Source organism: Bubalus bubalis, chromosome 5 (genome assembly GCF_019923935.1).
Source record: "Bubalus bubalis isolate 160015118507 breed Murrah chromosome 5, NDDB_SH_1, whole genome shotgun sequence".
In the NCBI taxonomy this organism is placed as follows: domain Eukaryota; kingdom Metazoa; phylum Chordata; class Mammalia; order Artiodactyla; family Bovidae; genus Bubalus; species Bubalus bubalis.
In genome coordinates this window covers 60,115,535-60,135,441 of record NC_059161.1, presented here as the reverse complement: position 1 = coordinate 60,135,441, position 19,907 = coordinate 60,115,535, and the positions used below count along the sequence as shown (strand labels likewise).

Here is a 19,907-nt window from a genome sequence, read left to right as displayed (position 1 = left end):
ATATTTTTTGATTAATAAGATATTGACAGACTGGTATATTTTTTTCTTACTGCAATCTACATAGATGCCCACTATTGTATAATAATGTAATAATTATCATTATTGTTTATTGAAAACACATTATTTATCAATCTTTCAAGTTCTTTATGATATGCCTGCAAACATACTCATGACTGCTATTATTGAAATTTTACAGAGGAAAATTTTGGATTAAAAAGCTTGCTTAAGGTAAACCCAGCCAGTAAGTGGCACAGTTTAAGCTAAGGTCTTTGTACAAAGCAAAAGAGCTGGCAAATATCCTAACATTTTGACTAGGTTAGGCTGTGGTTCATGTTATATTAAATAGGCAAGTTCCTTAGTTTTTTTTTTTTTATTTAATTTTTAAACTTTACATAACTGTATTAGTTTTGCCAAATATCAAAATGAATCTGCCACAGGTATACATGTGTTCCCCATCCCTAGATATGTCTAATACTTTCCTTAACATTGAAATGTATTTGTATTTTTCTAAAGGATTATGTTTATTTCAATACAAATTAAAATTTTAAAAATTTTAAAATATTATACAACTCTTATAAAATGATTTGCTAAATTCAGAGATTAATAAATTTCTCCTTTCAAATTTTAGTTCCTAAAGGCAATCACTTTTAATAACTTTGTTCAAAGTAAGACTTTGTCTGTGTATACATTCCCATATTAATATAGTTTAAATTGTTTTCTATAAGTATGGGATCATATTACACTATGCTGTATCTTCCTTTGTTTTCACATTACATGTTGTGTCTATGTGAAGACATACTGAGCCACTTAATTTTTATCAGGACAAAATGTGCGTGTGCTCAGTCGCTTCCAACTCTTTGCAACCCCATGGACTATAGCCTGCCAGGCTCCTCTCTCCATGGAATTTTCCAAGCAAAAATACTGCAGTGGGTTGCCATTTCCTACTCCAGGGGAACATATCTCTTGCATCTCCTACATTGGCAGGTAGATTCTTTACCACTGAGCCACTTGGAAACCTCAAGGATAAACACTGTTCCATTTTATGGATGTATCACGACCAAGATAATCACTTGGTGTGATCACTTGGTGTGATGGTGTGATCACTCACCTAGAGCCAGATATCCTGGAATGTGAAGTCAAGTGGGCCTTAGAAAGGATCACTATGAACAAAGCTAGTGGAGGTGATGGAATTCCAGTTGAGCTATTTCAAATCCTGAAAGATGATGCTGTGAAAGTGCTGCACTCAATATGCCAGCAAATTTGGAAAACTCAGCAGTGGCCACAGGACTGGAAAAGGTCAGTTTTCATTCCAATCCCAAAGAAAGGCAATGCCAAAGAATGCTCAAACTACTGCACAATTGCACTCATCACACATGCTAGTAAAGTAATGCTCAAAATTCTCCAAGCCAGGCTTCAGCAATACATGAACCATGAACTTCCAGATGTTCAAGCTGGTTTTAGAAAAGGCAGAGGAACCAGAGATCAAATTGCCAACATCTGTTGGATCATGGAAAAAGCAAGAGAGTTCCAGAAAAACATCTATTTCTGCTTTATTGACTATGCCAAAGCCTTTGACTGTGTGGATCACAATAAACTGTGGAAAATTCTTCAAGAGATGGGAATACCAGACCACCTGACCTGCCTCTTGAGAAATCTGTATGCAGGTCAGGAAGCAACAGTTAGAACTGGACATGGAACAACAGACTGGTTCCAAATAGGAAAAGGAGTACCTCAAGGCTGTATATTGTCACCCTGTTTATTTAACTTATATGCAGAGTGCATCATGAGAAACGCTGGGCTGGACGAAGCACAATCTGGAATCAAGATTGCCAGGAGAAATATCAATAACCTCAGATAAGCAGATGACACCATCCTTATGGCAGAAAGTGAAGGGGAACTAAAGACCCTCTTGATGAAGTGAAAGAGGAGAGTGAAAACGTTGGCTTAAAACTCAAAATTCAGAAAATGAAGATCATGGCATCTGGTCCCATCACTTCATGGGAAATAGATGGGGAAACAGTGGAAACAGTGTCAGACTTTATTTTTTTGGGCTCCAAAATCACTGCAGATGGTGATTGCAGCCATGAAAGTAAAAGACACTTTCTCCTTGGAAGCAAAGTTACGACCAACCTAGACAGCACGTTGAAAAGCAGAGACATTACTTTGCCAACAAAGGTTCGTCTAGTCAAGTCTATGATTTTTCCAGTGGTCATGTATGGATGTGAGAGTTGGACTGTGAAGAAGGCTGAGCACCAAAGAATTGATGCTTTTGAACTGTGGTGTTGGAGAAGACTGTTGAGAGTCCCTTGGACTGCAAGGAGATCCAACCAGTCCATCCTAAAGGAGATCAATCCTGGTCGTTCAGTGGAAGGAATGATGCTAAAGCTGAAACTCCAGTAGTTTGGCCACCTCATGCAAAGAGTTGACTCATTGGAAAAGACTCATGCTGGGAGGGATTGGGGGCAAGAGGAGAAGGGGACGACAGAGGATGAGATGGCTGGATGGCATCACCGACTTGATGGACGTGGGTTTGGGTGAACTCTGGGAGTTGGTGATGGACAGGGAGGCCTGGCGTGCTGCGATTCATGGGGTCGCAAAGAGTCGGACACAACTGAGCGACTGAACTGAGCTAACTGACTGACTATACTATATCTATTGGTTATTTTGGTTGTTTCTGTAATTTTATTAGTACAATGATAAATCATAAAAATGAATTTCCTGAGTCATCTTAAGTATCTTCTTGTGCCTTTTTAAAAAAGTTTTCTAAATGCACTTTATTAAAGACACTTCGATGCCATTTGTTGGTTACTTCAATCTTTTACGTGTTTTTCTATGTATGTTGTACCAAAATTCTATAAATAAATACCTTTTTATATAAAGGTAATACTTCCTCTTTCACATTGCCTTAAAGGAGCAGAAAATGAACATATTTTGTGGAAGTAACATTAACCACTTCACTGTTCAGAACAAAATATAATGTGCTTACATTTTTTGGAAAAGTGATGACATTTCACAGTAAAATTTAACATTGGAAACCATTCATCAATGCCTCCCTTCAGCTTTTTGACTAAAAGAACATTTTCTGAAACTCAAAGGAAGTGTTTGTTTCAATATAATTTTTCCTGAAATGTACATTGGCATTTACAAGATGGGTTTGTTATATATAGGTTTCAAAGTGAAAATATACCTAGAACCCAGGTCAAGGGCTTCTAAAGTGAAAGTTGCTTGTATTTTCTTTTCTGTAAATTGGCTGTCTTTTGCTATTCTTCAGTTGTGTTGATTTTTTTCAAAGTTTCTGCTTCTTTTTTTTTTTTTTCTTTCTTTCAGATGTAGTAACAATAGCACAAGGTCTTTAGTTTTCTTGTTATGGAATTCCCAGTGTATGAAGACACAACAGGTCTTAGAAATTGCTCCATGTCTGTCCTGAGATTTATATTTTCATCATTTCATTATAATTTTACTACCATGTGTATATGTGTGCAGCTCTAACAAACATTTCTGAAGTTTTGTGACTTTCAACTTGTGTAGGTGAAAGTTTTCTGTATGTGTTCAAAGACCAAATTGTTTCTTTTTGGCCACATACATGAGTGCCTTGTTGTTCAGTTACTCAGTCATGTCTGACACTTTACAACCCCATGGCCTGCAGCATGCCAGGCTTCCCTGTCCTTCACTGTCTCTTGAATTTGCTCAAACTCATGCCCATTGAGTCAATAATGCCATTCAACCATCTTATCCTCTGTCATCCCCTTCTCTTGCCATCATTCTTTCCCAGCATCAGTCTTTTCCAATGAGTCAGCTCTTCTCCTCAGGTGGCCAAAGTATTGGAGCTTTAGCATTAGTCCTTCCAATGAATATTCAGGGTTGATTTCCTTTAGGTTTGACTGGTTTGGTCTCCTTGCAGTCCAAGGGACTCTCAAGAGTCTTCTCCAGCACCACGGTTTGAAAGCATCAGTTCTTTAGCGCCCAGTCTTCTTTATGGTCCAACCCTCACATCTGTACAGGACTACTGAAAAAACCATAGCTCTGACTATATGGACCTTTGTCAGCAAAGTAATGTCTCTGCTTTTTAGTATGCTGTCTAGATTTGTCATAACTTTTCTTCCAAGGAGCAAGCTATTGTACTGCATTCTCATGAGTGAGAAATTTTTGGGTTTTTTTTGGTGTTTTTCCACATCTTCATCTTTTAGTTTATTTTATAATTTTAAGGAGATTGGTGTTATTTTATGCCACAAAATTTCAATATTATATTTGGAAAAGGCTTACATGCATTTTTGCCTCTTGCCTTTTCTTTCTTGCTTTTTATTCCTTTTTACTTCCCTCCCTTCTCCTGTTCTTATCATTCCTCTTCCCCTTTAGGGACAGTGATGGTTAGGAATGCAGCCTCAAGAGCCAGATTACCTAGAATCAACACTTGACTCTGACACCAACCAATATGTGACCTTGGGCATATCACTACACTTACCTGTGCCTCAGTATCTTCCTCTGTCAAATGGGCATGCTTATTTACTCCATTGAGGTGTTGAAAGGAATTATGTATGAGTTAACTCAGTGGTATGTAAAATCGTTGGAATAGTGCTGGCACATGAAGTATTAATTTATTTAAGACATTATTGGACTTCCCAGGTGGCACTAATGGTAAAGAACCCGCCTGCCATTGTAGGAGACACAAAAGATGCAGGTTCGATCCCTGGGTCTGGAAGATCCTTTGGAGGAGGACATGGCATCCTGTTCCAGTATTCTTGCCTGGAGAATCTCATGGACAGAGGAGCCTGGAGAGCTGTGGATCATAGGGTCGCAAAGAGTCGGACACGACTGAAGCAACTTAGCATGCACAGGATATTATTATTCTCTTTATTTCTTTTAACAGAGTTGTTCAGACATCTGGCTGTCTTTTATCTATTATCACCCCAGGCTTCAAGTTTCTAAGAGCATGCAGGCTCCTGTTGAGTCCTCAGCAGCTCTGTCATCCTAAAATGGGGTGGATGTCCATACCCTGAAAGATAGTCAGGGAGTTTGCAAGCGGCATTCTTCACAGAGATTCAATGTGGCAGGTGGCGTGCAGTCCCCTAGAGGAAGCAGCTCTGAGAAGACAAAAGTTGAGTGTTAGGAATGACATTCTTTGGGACTTCCCTGTTGGTTCAGTGGGTAAGACTCCATGCTTCTAATGCAGCGGGCATAGGTTTGATTGCTCGTTGGGGAACTAGGATCCCACTTACTGTGTGGCCAAAAACCAGGGAATTATATCCATTATGTCTCCGGAGCCAAACTTTCTTTTCTTCTACTCCTAATTGTCTAGCATGTCATCACACAATTATGTCCAGTAAATTTTATTGCAAGGAGATGGAGGTTCTAACCTTGGGTTGGGAAGATCCCCTGGAGAAGAAAATGTCAACCCACTCCAGTATTCTTGCCTGGGAAATCCCTTGGACCAAGGAGCCTGGAGGGCTACAGTCTATGAGGGTCACAAAGAGTTGGACACGACTTAGTGACTAAACAACAACAGCAGCAGCAACAACAACAGTAGTCTTATCTCGGTGCCTTTCTTGATCTGGTAGAGTGACTATTCTCTTGTGTAGGTTTTACAGTTTATGCTTTACTTCTAGTAACCCTTACACTGATTTGTATAATTTTTCACTACTATTTTCAACATCTGGGTCACTGACTTGATGCATAATTTTTGTTCCTTTCTCTGCTTTTGTAAATTCTTTTCAATTAGGCTTTCTAGATAACTCTATTTCCTTGTTATCTAGTAGACAGATAATCCTTCTGCTTGTTTCTTTAACTCTTTGTCCCTGATGGTTTAATTGCCATTTTCTTTCTCAGTCAACTTCATAGTATTGTTTGAAGTATTCTTTTTTTTCCATTCTGTTTTTGTTCTAATTGTCTGAACTTATTGGGCTTCTCTGGTGGCTCAGATGGTAAAGAATCCACCTGCAATGCAGAAGACCCAGGTTCGATCCCTGGGTCGGGAAGATCCCCTGGAGAAGGGAATGGCTACCCATTCCGGTGTTCTTGCCTGGAGAATCCCATGGACAGAGGAGCCTTGTGAGCTACAGTCCATGGGGTCTCAAAGAGTCATACACGACTGAACAATTAACGCTTTCATTTTCAATGAAATCTATATATTTAATCTAGCAATGAAAATGAAAAAATAATCTTGAGAGAATTCTTGAGAGAATTTTTGAGAGAATTTTTTTAAAAGTGAAAAGTAAGTGACTAACAATTCTTTATTTATTCAGTAGACAGAGTGCTAATTTTTTGCCAGCCAATGTTACAGGAGAGAAATTACTCTGTGTTTCATAGTAATTTCCATAAGCAATAGGACCTTATCAAATGGGGATGGGGAGAGAATTGTAATGACTGAAAAAATTAAGATGGAGATCTGTCTTGAGTAAAACTTTTTCTTCCTTGTATGGGGATGGGGAGAGAATTGTAATGACTGAAAAAATTAAGATGGAGATCTGTCTTGAGTAAAACTTTTTCTTCCTTGTAAGTCAGTAAAATCTAAAGACTGAATTTCTTGTCTCTTTATGAGGCCTATGACCCTGCCCCCTGGCTCCCTAATTGAAGTAGACCTTCTCAGAACTCTATCCAGAACAGGCAAAATGATGAATTCATTTTACTTAGAGGCAATTCATTTAACTGATGCAGTGAGTGAAATATGTGAGGATTTTAATCTTGCGTGATATGTGTAGTGGCATTTAAAAAAATAAATTCAAATAATTATGTTTAAAAATAATGACAAAATAGCACATTGCTTTCTAAATTTCCTTATAAACACCACTGGCAAATTAATTAGTTGCAAATAGATGATTATAAAAATAAAAAAAGTAAAGCTATTGAAAACACATGGTCTCTCAGAGAAAGGCTAATTTTTTAAACATAGCTCATTGTTTTTGAAATATTTTCTTTATTTAGCATTTTGTACTAAGTAGCTTTAGTCGTGTCCGACTCTTTGCGACTCCATGGACTGTAGGCCGCTAAGCTTCACTGTCCATGGGATTCTCCAGGTAAGAATACTGGAGTGGGTTGCCATTTCCTTCTCCAATTTAGCATTTTAATTTCATTTAAAATAATATTTGAATTATAATTATCCTTTTTGAAGAAATTAAAAATTAAGTTTAACAGGTTGATTTGCTTTATAATTATATTAGTTACTAATGAAATGCTTTAAAAAAATTTGTTTTTAGTGTTGTGGATATATTTCGAAAAAAGGAGAATGATGCAGCAATTAAAATCCAGAGCTGGTTTCGAGGATGTCAAGTTCGAGCATATATCAGGTATATTGATTTTGCCATGGAAACCTCAGATATACCATAAAAATATACTCCTTAGAAAATGTAATTTATTCATGTAGTTCTCATTGCAAATTTTTTTTTTTTACTTGCAATGAAGTTAATAACTTATATGATGTCCTTTAAAGACATAGATCTTTTTGCTCCTTATTTCTTATGTATCAAAATACTAAATGATATTGACCATATCTCTGGAAAATTCTCAATGTTATAAGTATACTTGATCAGATTATTTTCTGCAGGTTCCATAGGATGTGACAAATGACTGAACCTATTTTTATAGCAATGAATTTATTGACTGGTAAGAAAGAAAAACAGAGCAAAACAAAACAAAACAGAAACTATTCCAATCCTCTCCAGCATGTTGGTAAATAAAGACAAATGGTGCCAAAATGATACCATTCTGACTACAGAGAGACCAAAGTCGATCCCTATCTTAACTGTTTCCACTTTTTCTTCAGTGCTCAAATTTCCTTCAGTTTCTCATCAAATCTGAAAAATATTGCCCTTGATGAGGTGGAGAAAGAATATGACTAGCCCATTATAAGTCAGCTGATGAGCTAGGGGTTATACTGTTGTCTTTCTTATATTAACTGGTAGGAGCCAGACATGGAAATAAAAGCAGGAGATGAGGTTTCTCTTTCGGCCACTATGCCAAATAGGAACATGACAGCAGAGGATTTTTTAATCCAACAGACTAAAATGACATTACTGGGGATAGACTGAGTAACATGAGTATGAAAAAGGAAAGTGTTTCTTGACTTCAAGAATTATTTCAAAGTACTTGCAGTGATTCACATCAATATTGCCTGGCTTATTTGTCAACATGTCACTGTGACCTGTTTTATAGTCTTTCATTGTATTCTTCTTCTTAATTTACTTTTGATTTATTTTTTTAAGTAATTTACTCAATTAGTTTCATAGTGATGCAAAATTTTTATAGATTATATTCCATCCTGGTGGCTCAGAAGTTAAGGAATCCACCTGCAATGCGGGAAAGTTGCATTCGATCCCTGGGTTGGGAAGATCCCCTGGAGGAGGGCACGGCATCCCATTCCAGTATTCTTGCTTGGAGAATCCCCATGGACAAAGGAGCCTGGTGGGCTTCAGTCCATGGGTTCGCAAAGAGTCGTACACAACTGAGCAACTAAGCACAGCACGTAGTCATAAAACACTGGGTATATTCCCTGTGCTGTAGTTTTATCTCTGTAGCTTATTTATTTTATACATAGTATTACCTCTTAATTCCCTAGCCCTGTCTATTCCCCCTCTTCCTTCTCCCCACTGATTAGTTCATTCTCTATGTCTGAAATTCTTTTTTTGCTTTTATTTTTAATTTTCACTAGCTTGTTTTATTTTTTAGATTCTATGTATAAGTGATAATATATAGTATTTGGCTTTCTCTGTCTTACTAATTTCCCTAAGTATAATACTCTCCAGTTCCATCCATGTTGTTGAAAATGGCAAAATTTCATTCTTTTTTATAGCTGAGCAATATTCTAGTGTGCGCATGTTTGTATGTAAAATATATAGTATCTTCTCTATCCATTCATCTTTTGATAGGTTGCTTTCATATCTTGGTAATTGTAAATAATACTGCTATGAATATTAGGGTGCATTTGTCTTTTTAAATTAGTGTTGTTGTTTTCTTCAGATATATACCCAGGAATGGATTGCTGGATCATATGGTGTTTATATTTTTAGTTTTTTGGGCAACCTCTATACTGTCTTTAAAAGTACACATAAACTTAGCTTTGAGTTTGATTTCTTGAATATGTGGAAAGGAATGTTCTAGGCAGAAACTGAAAATATATCATTGTTTCAATGAAAGCATACTAATAAGCATATTTTCTACCTAGGTATTTACACAGAGTAGCAACAATTATTCAGAAACGATGGAGAGGTTACTTAGGCAGACAACAATATCAAGTAATTGTGAAGGTAAATATTATGAAATTTATATACATTAGCATTTGGATTATATAATTTATTGAAACTTATTCATATCAGTCACATTTATAATAATTTAGAGTTATTGATAATATTTATATGAGAACAAAATTGAGCTTAATTTTTAGAATGAGACTTCTGAGAAGACTTTCCTTTTTTTTTCCATGAAAAATTGATGACTAACTTCTTTGTACCCAAACTATATCAGATATTTTATTTTTGTTAAAGTACTCTTTACAGGATATGTATTTGTATGTACTTATTTGTTGAAGATTCTTTCCATTTTCTAGATGGTGAGATTTTTCAGAGTAAGCATTGTAGCTTGTTCATTTTTGGTCCACCAACATTTAGACTAATCTCTGGCTCACCAAACAGTTAGTAAACATTGGTTAAAGTGCCCCAAATTAATTCTACAAAGGAAAAATGTAAGGCAGTTTCTCTCTGTGCTACTTATCATTCCCTTTGATTGACTCTTGGGAGATTTTTAAGATTTACCTTAATAAATATAGCGTAACTCAGTCATCTATATCCACCAATAGACTTGCAGAAGTATGAGATAACGCGCCAACTTATACTTCAGTTAAGAGATTTTATAAATTAGGAAAAATAATTTTTTGATATAAAATGAGGAGGTTTCTAATCATTCTCCTACTTCACTAATTTTCTGATTTGTCATGCTTTCTACTATAATAGTTTGTTCTTAATTTATTCTTTATTAGAGGCATTTAAATAAAGTTAAAAGATATAGAGGGAGAAAAGAAAAAATAAGTAGACAACTAAATAATAAGAGCGAGGCAATATATATATTGCTATTGTTCAGTCACTGAGTCATGTCCATCTCTTTGTGACCCCACGACCTGCAGCACGCCAGGCATATGTATACCTATGGCTGATTCATGTTGATGTATGGCAGAAACTAACAAAACATTGTAAAGCAATTATTCTCCAATTAAAAGTTAAAAAAATAACGTATTCACCTTTGGTGAGAAAATTGTAAGGCATGTTAATAAAATAAAGGAACTGTTTAGAGAAGAGCCTAATACTTTAGATTTAATGAAATAAAGTGTTTTTTTTTTTTTTTTAAGATGCTGGCACAAATTTTTACAAGTATTGGATCTCTCTCACAGCTAGGTTTAAAATCACTGTGATGTTTTTATAGAGTAGATCTGTTGTCCCTACTGGGGAACCTATTTTAGTGATAGATTCTCTAAATATCATGAATCTCTTAAGTTGCTGTTTAATAACTATATGTTCCCAGTTAATTAATATATGCCACTTCAGATTTCAAGAATCCACTAATACCAAGGAAAATTTTATTCTTTTAATTTACCTGGCTGAATAGCTCACTTACGTGTCTGCAACAAACAAAGGATATTTCATTAATTTCGTGAATTGTTAGCATGGGTTTTCTTGTCTAGAACACTAATCTCTTACATCATTTTAAGGCTACTTAAAAAGTGATTTTTAAATTTTGAAATAACTTCACATTTATAGAAATGTTGCAAAAATACGACAAGGAATTTTCCTCTATTCTTAATTTCTCCTATATCCTTAATTTCTCCTATTATCTCCTAAGAATTATTCTTAATTCTCCTGTATTCTTATATTTAAGTGAACAAATGCACTATATAATTTTATTTTACCTCTCTATATGTATTTTTTTTTCCACTGCTATTTTGAATCATTTAGACAAAGTTATAGAAAGTGCCCCTTACTTCTCAATTCGTCAGTGGGTATTTTCTACATAACCATATTAAAATGATCAGAATCAGGAAACTGACATCTATACAAGTCAATTATCTATTCTTTGGATTCTATTCATATTTCACTGATTGTCCCAATGATTTAACTTATAGCAAACACATCTTTTCCAGGGTATAAACCAGTGTTTCCCATTGTATTTAGTAGTTGTTTCTCCATCAGATCAGATCAGATCAGTCGCTCGGTCATGTCCAACTCTTTGCGACCCCATGAATCGCAGCACTCCAGGCCTCCCTGTCCATCACCAACTCCCGGAGTTCACTGAGACGTCCATGGAGTCAGTGATGCCATCCAGCCATCTCATCCTCTGCCGTCCCCTTCTCCTCCTGCCCCCAATCCCTCCCAGCATCAGAGTCTTGTCCAATGAGTCAACTCTTTGCATGAGGTTTTCCATAGTTACCTTTAATGTGTTTGGTCTATTTATGCTTTTCATGACCTTTATTCTTGAAGAGTATAGAATAATTATTTTTTATATTATTCCTCAGTTTTGGTGTATGTCTCTTCATTGTTATAGTGAGATTATACATTTTATACTACGATACATGTCAGTACATCACATTAGGAACCATACGATGTCAGTTTGTCTCATGGCAGTTGATGCTAAATTTGATAATTTAAGGTGGTATCTCTCACACTTTTAGACTTGCTATTTTTGTCTTATGAGGCAGTGTTTTAAGACTGGGTATATATCTTCTTCGTCACCAAAATTTTTTATTCTAGATTTACCATGTCATTATGATTCTTACTAGAGGAAGAATTATATTTGTCAAATAGTGATTTTCTTAACCTTGTCATTTCTTCTACATTTTCTTGTTAGCATTTTCGTATAAGAAAGAGCCTTTTTCCTCTTTATTCATTCATTCGTTTATAACTGTTTTAACTCGTGAGTTCCTATTTTGTTTAATGGATTATAATAAATTATCACTAAATGATTTGCTGCTCAAATTTTCCCAGATTTGGTGAGTCGGAACTCCTGCAAGTCAATTTTTAATAGAGTCAGATTACTTAAACAGAATGATCAAAAATTAGTTGTTTTCAATGGAATAATGAGCATCTTTAGCCTCATTATTTATTATTATTCATCATGAGATCTATGTCTTTGTGTACACAAGACTGTAGAGTATACTTATGCATATGGCATTCAATGAACATTACCGACTTAACTTTCATGCTGCTATTTCTACTCACAAGTCACCATCCAGATGGTTATGAATGATTGACATCTCCTTTTAATCAAGCATATGAAAATGTATACATTTCAGTGACTGTTGTCAAAATATTCAACTTTGGAATCTATATTTGTTCTAATGATATTGGAGTTGCTGAAAAAAAAATCTTTAAAAGTTCAAGTAATGAGCCACCCAAGAAAATTTGTTTTGTTACTTTAGGGTCTTGACTGGATCACAAAGAATGTCACTCAGCATGATCACCAAGTTATTCTCCAGATTTGGATCTAGTTATCTTTGGGTTCTTGAAAAAAAAATGGAGATTTTCCTCAATTAAATTGGTTCTTGATGGTTTTTAAATCTGTTAATCTGTACGGTGTTTTTGAACACATCTATTTTACTTATTTACCTGTTTTTGCTATTGTGTGCATAGTACCTAACATAAAGATCTCAGTAAATAACATAATCTGATCTTGGCATATAATTACTAAATGAGATTAAAATAGCTGCCATTTACTGGCTGACTAGTGAGAGTGAAATACTGTACTAAGCATTTTATATACTTAACGTGTATACCAACTAAGGGCTCCCCAGGTGGCTCAGTGGTAAAGAATCCACCTGCCAAGCAGGAGACGTGGGTTTGTTCCCTGGGTCAGAAAGATCCCCGGGAAAGGAAATGGCAAGCCACTCCAGTATTCTTGCCTAGAAAATCCCATAGAAGAGGCGCCTGGCACGCTACAGTCCATGGGGTCCAAAGAGTCAATTAAACAACAACAATAATACCAACTAAAGTCTATGCCAGTCCTGTGAATATTATCACCATGTTATAGTTTTAGGCCCAGAAAGATGGTTACTTCCCCAAGGATACATTGTTAGAGATAAGTGGAGAAAAGTTCAAACCCAATTTGATTTGATTCCAAAACCCTTACATAGAGAGGTAGGCAGTTCAGTCTCAATCATTATTGGCGATTTCCCTTCTCGGGTTTATACAGAGGTCCTGTGAGACGTAAGTAGTGCCACCAGAGCAGAAATCCTCACCTTTGTCCAATCTTCATTCATAAGATATCAATTGTCCAAGCTCATGTGTTCAGTCCTTCAGGATTCATCCTTCTTGGACTCCATGACAATTCTGCCATGTAAAGGGAAAGGGAATTTTTGCCAGAGCTGGTATCTTCCCTGGTGTTCAGAATCCTGTTTTCTTCACAGAAGCCACCAAGTTTATCCCTAGAGTTTTGGCCACATCCCAGACTTCCCTGGTGGCTCAGATGGTAAAGAATCTGCCTGCCGTGCTGAAGACCAGGTTTGATCCCTGGGTCAGGAAGATCTCCTGGAGAAGGGAATGGCACCCCCTTCAGGGTTCTTCCCAGGATAATCCCATGGACAGAGGAGCCTGGCAGGCTACAGTCCATGGGGTCACAGAGTCAGACATGACTGAACGACTAACAATTTCTTTCACTTTTTCAGGCGCAAAAGGAATGCCAAATGTTGTATTATTACAAAAAGTTAATGCCCCACTCTTTCCCAGGCATGTGGAATATTTTCTTCATTAGTTCTCTTTTTCTGCCCATGTTTCTCCCATTAATGTCCCCCAGCCCCTCAGTATGATTTCTCAGAGCTCAGGTTTTAGGGGAGCAAAGCTGGGGATGGACAGTCACATATAAACTGACTGAAGCAAAAATGCATAAAAGGACCTGCTACTCTCGTGAGTTGGGAGTGGAGCATGAATTAAGGATAGTGTTTGAATCTATGTTAATTATCCTGTCATGCACATTAGTATACATTGTCACACATATAGTCCTATAGCAGCTATCTTTAAACCACCATTTCCAAATTTATTCTGCATAATTTTTTTTGCCTGACAACTGCATACAATAATAATAATAATGCCAGATAGTATATATTAGGTTGTAAAATGAATGGTATAATTAGTGATTCTAAAACTTTTGTGATAGAACTCCCCCTTAACTAAAATTTAGCAAACTTTTTAATCCCCGTATGTTAAAAACAGGTGCAAACAGTACAGCTATTTTGGAAACTGGAAACAGAACTGGTTGGTCTCTTTCCTTGTGGCCTCTGTTGTCATCTGAGCCAGCAGGGCATGATCTGAAAGCCACTGATTTTAATTTGCTTTTCTGAGGAAGGATCACAGGAAAATGATATTAATTGCCTGGAGGAGAAGAGAACCGAGTACTAGAGGACTAAGCATAAGAATAGACTTTTTATTGTAAAACCTTTGGTAGGTTTTGAATTTTAAACAATGTGAATATATTATCTATTAAATACAGGAAATTAATTAAAAAGGCAAGTCAATTTAAAAGGTACTCCCCCACCAAACACACACAGGCAGATAATAAGTACTCAGGTGGGAAGTTAATGTGATCTCTGAAGGTCAAAGTGGTGAGATTTATGCTGAACCTCTGGGGATCAGGAAACTATAGGTTGGGGAGAGGCAAGGATATTTCAATTAGGAACCACGTGAATGAAAGTTTGAAACTGGGAATGTGCGTGGTGTAACAGGAAGTGGTGAGGATGTTGATACAGGTGGCTGGAGAGAGGTTGAGGACTAGCAGAACATTGGTAAGGAGCTGAATGTGACTTTTATCAAATAATTTCCTACACTTTTAAGGGCCTTTCTTGTTTAAAAACATGTTTTACACTCATTGCTTCATATTTTCCAGTAATAGTCTGTCAAGTAGAAAATGCAGGTGTTCAATCTTCTTATAGATGAAGACATGGAGACTCAAGGAGTTTAAAAGATGGGACTAAGGTCCCCAGTTTCTGATCCCTGTATATCCATATGCTACCTACCTTCTAAAAATCATTTTCTATAGGTCCTCGAGGCACTCCAAAACTATTCCTCCTTCTGTAGACCTTTATTCAAGTAAATGGCACAACCGTTCAGCCAGAAATCCAAACTCATTCTCGACTCCTCGTCACACTCTTTTCCCCATCTTCTATCTCCTTTCAGTCATCAACTACTTGGCATTGTCCCTCAGAAAAGTCTCTTGATTCCGACCTAAACTAGGAATCAAGTGTAATTTTACTCCCATGCCTACAGTCCTCACCATAGCACACAGTGTAAAATTCACACTCTTTGACATGACATGGTGGATTTTCATTGTCTCATGATCCCTTCTTATCTACCCTTACTTCTTGCTACACCTGTATAAATATACTCTATTCACTACTATATACAAAAGAGATAACTAATAAGAACCTACTGTATAGCACAGAGAACTCTACTCAATACTTCTAATGACCTGTTTATAGGAAAAACAATCTAAACAAAGAGTGGATATATGGGTATGCATACCTGATGCACCTTGCTGCACACCGAAAACTAAGACAACATAGTAAATAAACCATTTGCCGTTGCTAATATATGCTGTGTCCTACAGGCTTCTTGCAAATGCTATTTACTTTGCCTGGATGCCCTTCTTCACTCTGACCTGCTTCCCATTGGTCTGAATGCCTACTCATGCCTCAAGACTTTACTTAAAGATTGCCCTTCCCTGATCTCCTGAGGTTGAGCGTGGAATGGTAGGAGGTGTGCCTTCCTCATGCTTTGCTCCTGTAGGTATTTCTGTCACTGTGATCCGTTTGTTTACTGACATCTCTCATTTGACTGGGACCTCCTAAGAGGCAATGAATGTCCTAGTTATTTTATCTCAAACGATCACAGTAAATGTTACATAGAAAGCCTGCAGAATCTTTTGCTAACTGGATAAATTAATTACTCATAGGGACATAAGTTGGAGACCTCACTATGGCCAACACAGCAGGTGGTTAGTATTCACGTGTGTCAAAAATTCTTCCCTACCCCCTTCCTTGTAAAGGAATGATTCCTCCCCATCGCATTGGTTTTGGGCTAAGCCATATGTTGTGGACCATAGCCACAGGGAAGCTTAGCTCACAGGTAATGTGAGTGAGAAATAAGCATTTTGTTTTATAAGCTACTGAGATAGCTGCATTCTTTTTTTTTTTTTTTTCTCAGCAAAGCTGATTAATGGTTGTAATGACAACAAAAGCATGGATGTTGATAAGAAAACATTCTGAGTTGGACATTCAGTGAGGCTTTTACAAAATGAAATGCTGAGATTTTGAGTCTGTGATGATGTTAGGACACCTCCATGTGGTGGTATCTTGTAAGGCGACTTTGCTATCTCTCAGCAGAGTCGCTGGCACATTATAATTAGCGCTGAACAAATGCTTATTAAAGAGAACTTTTAGCTGAAGAATCAGAGCTAGAGATAAAGGTGTTAGAGCCATCAGTATAAGACAGCAGGATTTTCTACCTGATGGAAAAGTATCTGAACAGTAGAGCAGAAGGCCAAGAATTGAGGCTTATGGAATGCATTAGTAGGATTTAGGTAGAGGAAGGGAATTATAGGTAGATAATAAACAGAAAAGCAGAGACACAATACCACAGGAACCAAAGGAGAAAACTGTTAGAAATCTTGGAGTTATCAACAGTCTCACATGTGGCAAAGGTCAAACGGAAAGTAAATTGTGGAAAGTCAGAAATCCTAGGATCTCTATTTTAGATGGGTTCTGTATTTTTAGACAGAACCTTAAAATTCCCCCTTAAAATTCTACTATACCAAAATATTTCCATCCAGCTTTTAAATAATGTTCAAAGCAACACCAGCTGACTTATCCAGTCCTGAAGTGTTATGTATTATCCGCTATCATTCCCTCACTGACCCGAGATAACAGAACCATTCCAATTTTCCCTTGTGATTTGATTCCTTTTTCCTTCCTGGATGACAGCTATTTTTGTTTATTTTAATTTGCAACCTCCATTTCATGTCTTCCTGCTGACTTTTATAATGCTGTATCTGGCAACATAACCCAAATTTGTCCATCTGAAGAACTGAGGACTATAGATTCATAACCTTGAAAATCTTCCCTGTTAATAAGGATGTGCTCTGACTCTTTACCATTACCAGTGGATTTCAGTCACCCGGTGTGTGTGCTCAGGCCTGCTGGATTCCTGCTGTGGTTTCACTGCAGCCTGCTCTTCCCATTGGGTACTCGACTGGTCCTACTGTTTCGGTCCCCTTCTTGTTTTCAACTGTATAATGTTCTAAGTAGCTTGTTCTTACCACTCCTTGTTTTGTTTCATAAATAGTGAAGTGAATACAGTCATTTCTGTAGATGATATACCAGAATAATGTTGAAATATATCATCTGTCTCTTTTGGAAAACTAGCACTTTGAGTGTTATCTGAGTGAATTCACCAATATAACCTATACAGGACAACTGTATACATCTTGTCATCCTTTTCAATTTCCTTTTACCATTCATGCTAAGTCACTTTGGTTGTGTCCAACTGTGTGTGCCCCTGTAGACTGTAGCCCTCCAGGCTTCTCTGTCCATGGGATTCTTAGGCAAGAATAATGGAGTAGGTTGCCGTGTCCTCCTCCAGGGGATCTTCCTGATCCAGGGATCAAACCCGCATCTCTTATGTCTCCTGCATTGGCAGGTGGGTTCTTTACCACTAGTGCCACCTGGGAAGCCCATGTTTTACCATTACATAGTTTATATTGTGTTTAATATCAAGTATACACTCTGAAAGCAGCTACCCTAATAGAGATGATTAATTCTATATACATTATCATGAGATAAATATATGTATGTGTATATATATATATATATATATAAAACTATAGATCTAAACAGCTCAATGTTATGTTTTTAAATTGAGCTCATTCAGTAAATAACATATATGGCCACCATATTAACAGATCTTGATTAAAACTTTTTGTTAAAGTAATATTACTAGCCTATGATAGAACCATTTAATTTATAAAAATAACTCTCATTAAAAAATAGATTATCCTTCAAATAATGTTATTGCCAAAAAGGCTCACAATACATATATACTTATCATTTTACTGTTCTTACAAAGTTTTTGTATTTGATTAATATTTAGAAAAGTAAAAATAGAAAAATTCTGTTACCTTTAAATAGAACAAAGGATATCATCTACTATTGACTCTCATTATGTGATGTCATGATAAATACCAGCAGGTTTATTTTTTAATAGATAGTAAAAATGCATAAAATTTTGGTCATTATTTTTAAAACTGGTGAGATTGACATGGTTGCTTGTACAGATATTTTTATTTCTTTTCATTAGATGAATGAATGTACCATATATAGCCTAACTCATTTTAAAAATCTGTTTGTAGGGCTTTCAAGTCAGTTATACATTAAGGCAACATTTATCTCTCTTAATGTTAGAGCAGAAAACTGAAACATAATCTATTTTTCCCCCTCAGGATCTGGCATTTTAAATATCAAAGACCAGATAACTTAAGACTCTGACTTCCTAATATTAATTTAAAACTTTACTAACATTTTCATTATAATTATATGAATATAAGTTTAGTTTACTTGCTTTTAAAGATATATTAACTTTGAGAAGCAATATAATTGGCTTTTAATTTTGTGTGTGTGGTGGAAGAAGAAAGGTTATTTTAATAATCAGCTGTTGATAATGACCATATTGCTATCAGTGGTCAGTGAACAAGGAAAAGCATATGCACAAAATACTCATGATTATTTGATAATAAATCATTTTAATGATCATACTCAAATTATAAAATGAGGATGGCGCTGATGTGGAAAATAACAAAGGCACAGGCTCCCCAGATCTGTTATCCATATGTGCATGGCTTCTAAAATTTCCAGTGTCATCACTTTACTGCAAATAGTTCCTCTGTATTGCCTGGCCTAGCAAATAAAGCCAGTTGATCTGGTCAGGTTTATGTAGATGCATCATTCAAATTTAGGCTTCTCGGGTACTCAGTGATAAAGAACCAGCCTGCCAGTGCTGGAGACGCAGAAGATGTGGGTTTGATCCCTGAGTTGGGAAGATCGCCTGGAGGAGGAATGGGCTCCACTCCATTTATTCTATAACCCACTCCAGTATTCTTGGCTGGGAAATCCCATGGACAAAGGAGCCTTGTGGGCTACAGCCCATGGGGTCACAAAAGAGTCGGACACAGCAGAGCGCGTGCACACACACACACACACACACACACATATCACTTAAATTTATTATAAATATGTATTACTTTCTGTTCTTGAAAATGATCGAGCATTTGAAACTCAGATTTGCTTGGCTTCCAACCTAAAGCCTTAACAGTAACAGAAAAGATTGGTTAATTTATGGTATGTTCATGTAGCAAAATATCAATACAGCCGTTGTATATAAAAATATGTGAAAAAGAAACTTGAAACTGAGGAAGAGGAAATACCTGTCCTAGGTCTATCTAAATTAGGTGGAAAAACCTTTATTAGAAATTAAGGCATCAGGGATTTAAGGAGGAGAATTTGCTGAGTTTAAGACTTACGAGGCAGAACATGTCTAGTTCCCAGGGTCTGGAACATAGCTGTGAAAGTAAGTGGACAGCATTGGGACTGAGAAAGACGGGGCAGTTGTGAGAACAAGTATTTGAGTGTGTTGTGGATACATGGATTTGAAAAGTCTCAAGGTAACAGCTGGAGTTGTAAAGAGTAAGATCTTTTGCTTGGTTTATTGGAGCAGGGCAGGGAGGCGACAAGGAGGAAAGGAAGCATGTACCTGAGGAGGATTGACAACTCCAAGAACGGAGGGAGAGCGACAAATGTAATAAGTTTAAGAGTTAACAGTGAGTTTTTGTTTGTTTTTTTGTTCTTTGGGTTTTTGTTGTGGTTGTGGTTTTTTCAGGAGTACTTCCTCCTTGTC

At 36.6% G+C, this 19,907-nt stretch overlaps 1 protein-coding gene across 3 annotated transcripts in view; it reads left to right on the top strand.

Moving 5' to 3' along the window:
* The window catches only part of SPATA17 (spermatogenesis associated 17), a 239,331-nt gene that overhangs the window by 25,970 nt on the left and 193,454 nt on the right, over positions 1 to 19,907 (top strand). For 2 of the 3 annotated variants that reach the window (XM_045165757.1, XM_006076186.4), the window contains exons 2-3: positions 7,191 to 7,280; positions 9,155 to 9,236. In XM_045165757.1, the coding sequence (XP_045021692.1) occupies positions 7,191 to 7,280; positions 9,155 to 9,236 (172 nt within the window). The remainder of the gene's footprint in view (positions 1 to 7,190; positions 7,281 to 9,154; positions 9,237 to 19,907) is intronic. The other variant, XM_045165758.1, reaches the window with a different exon arrangement.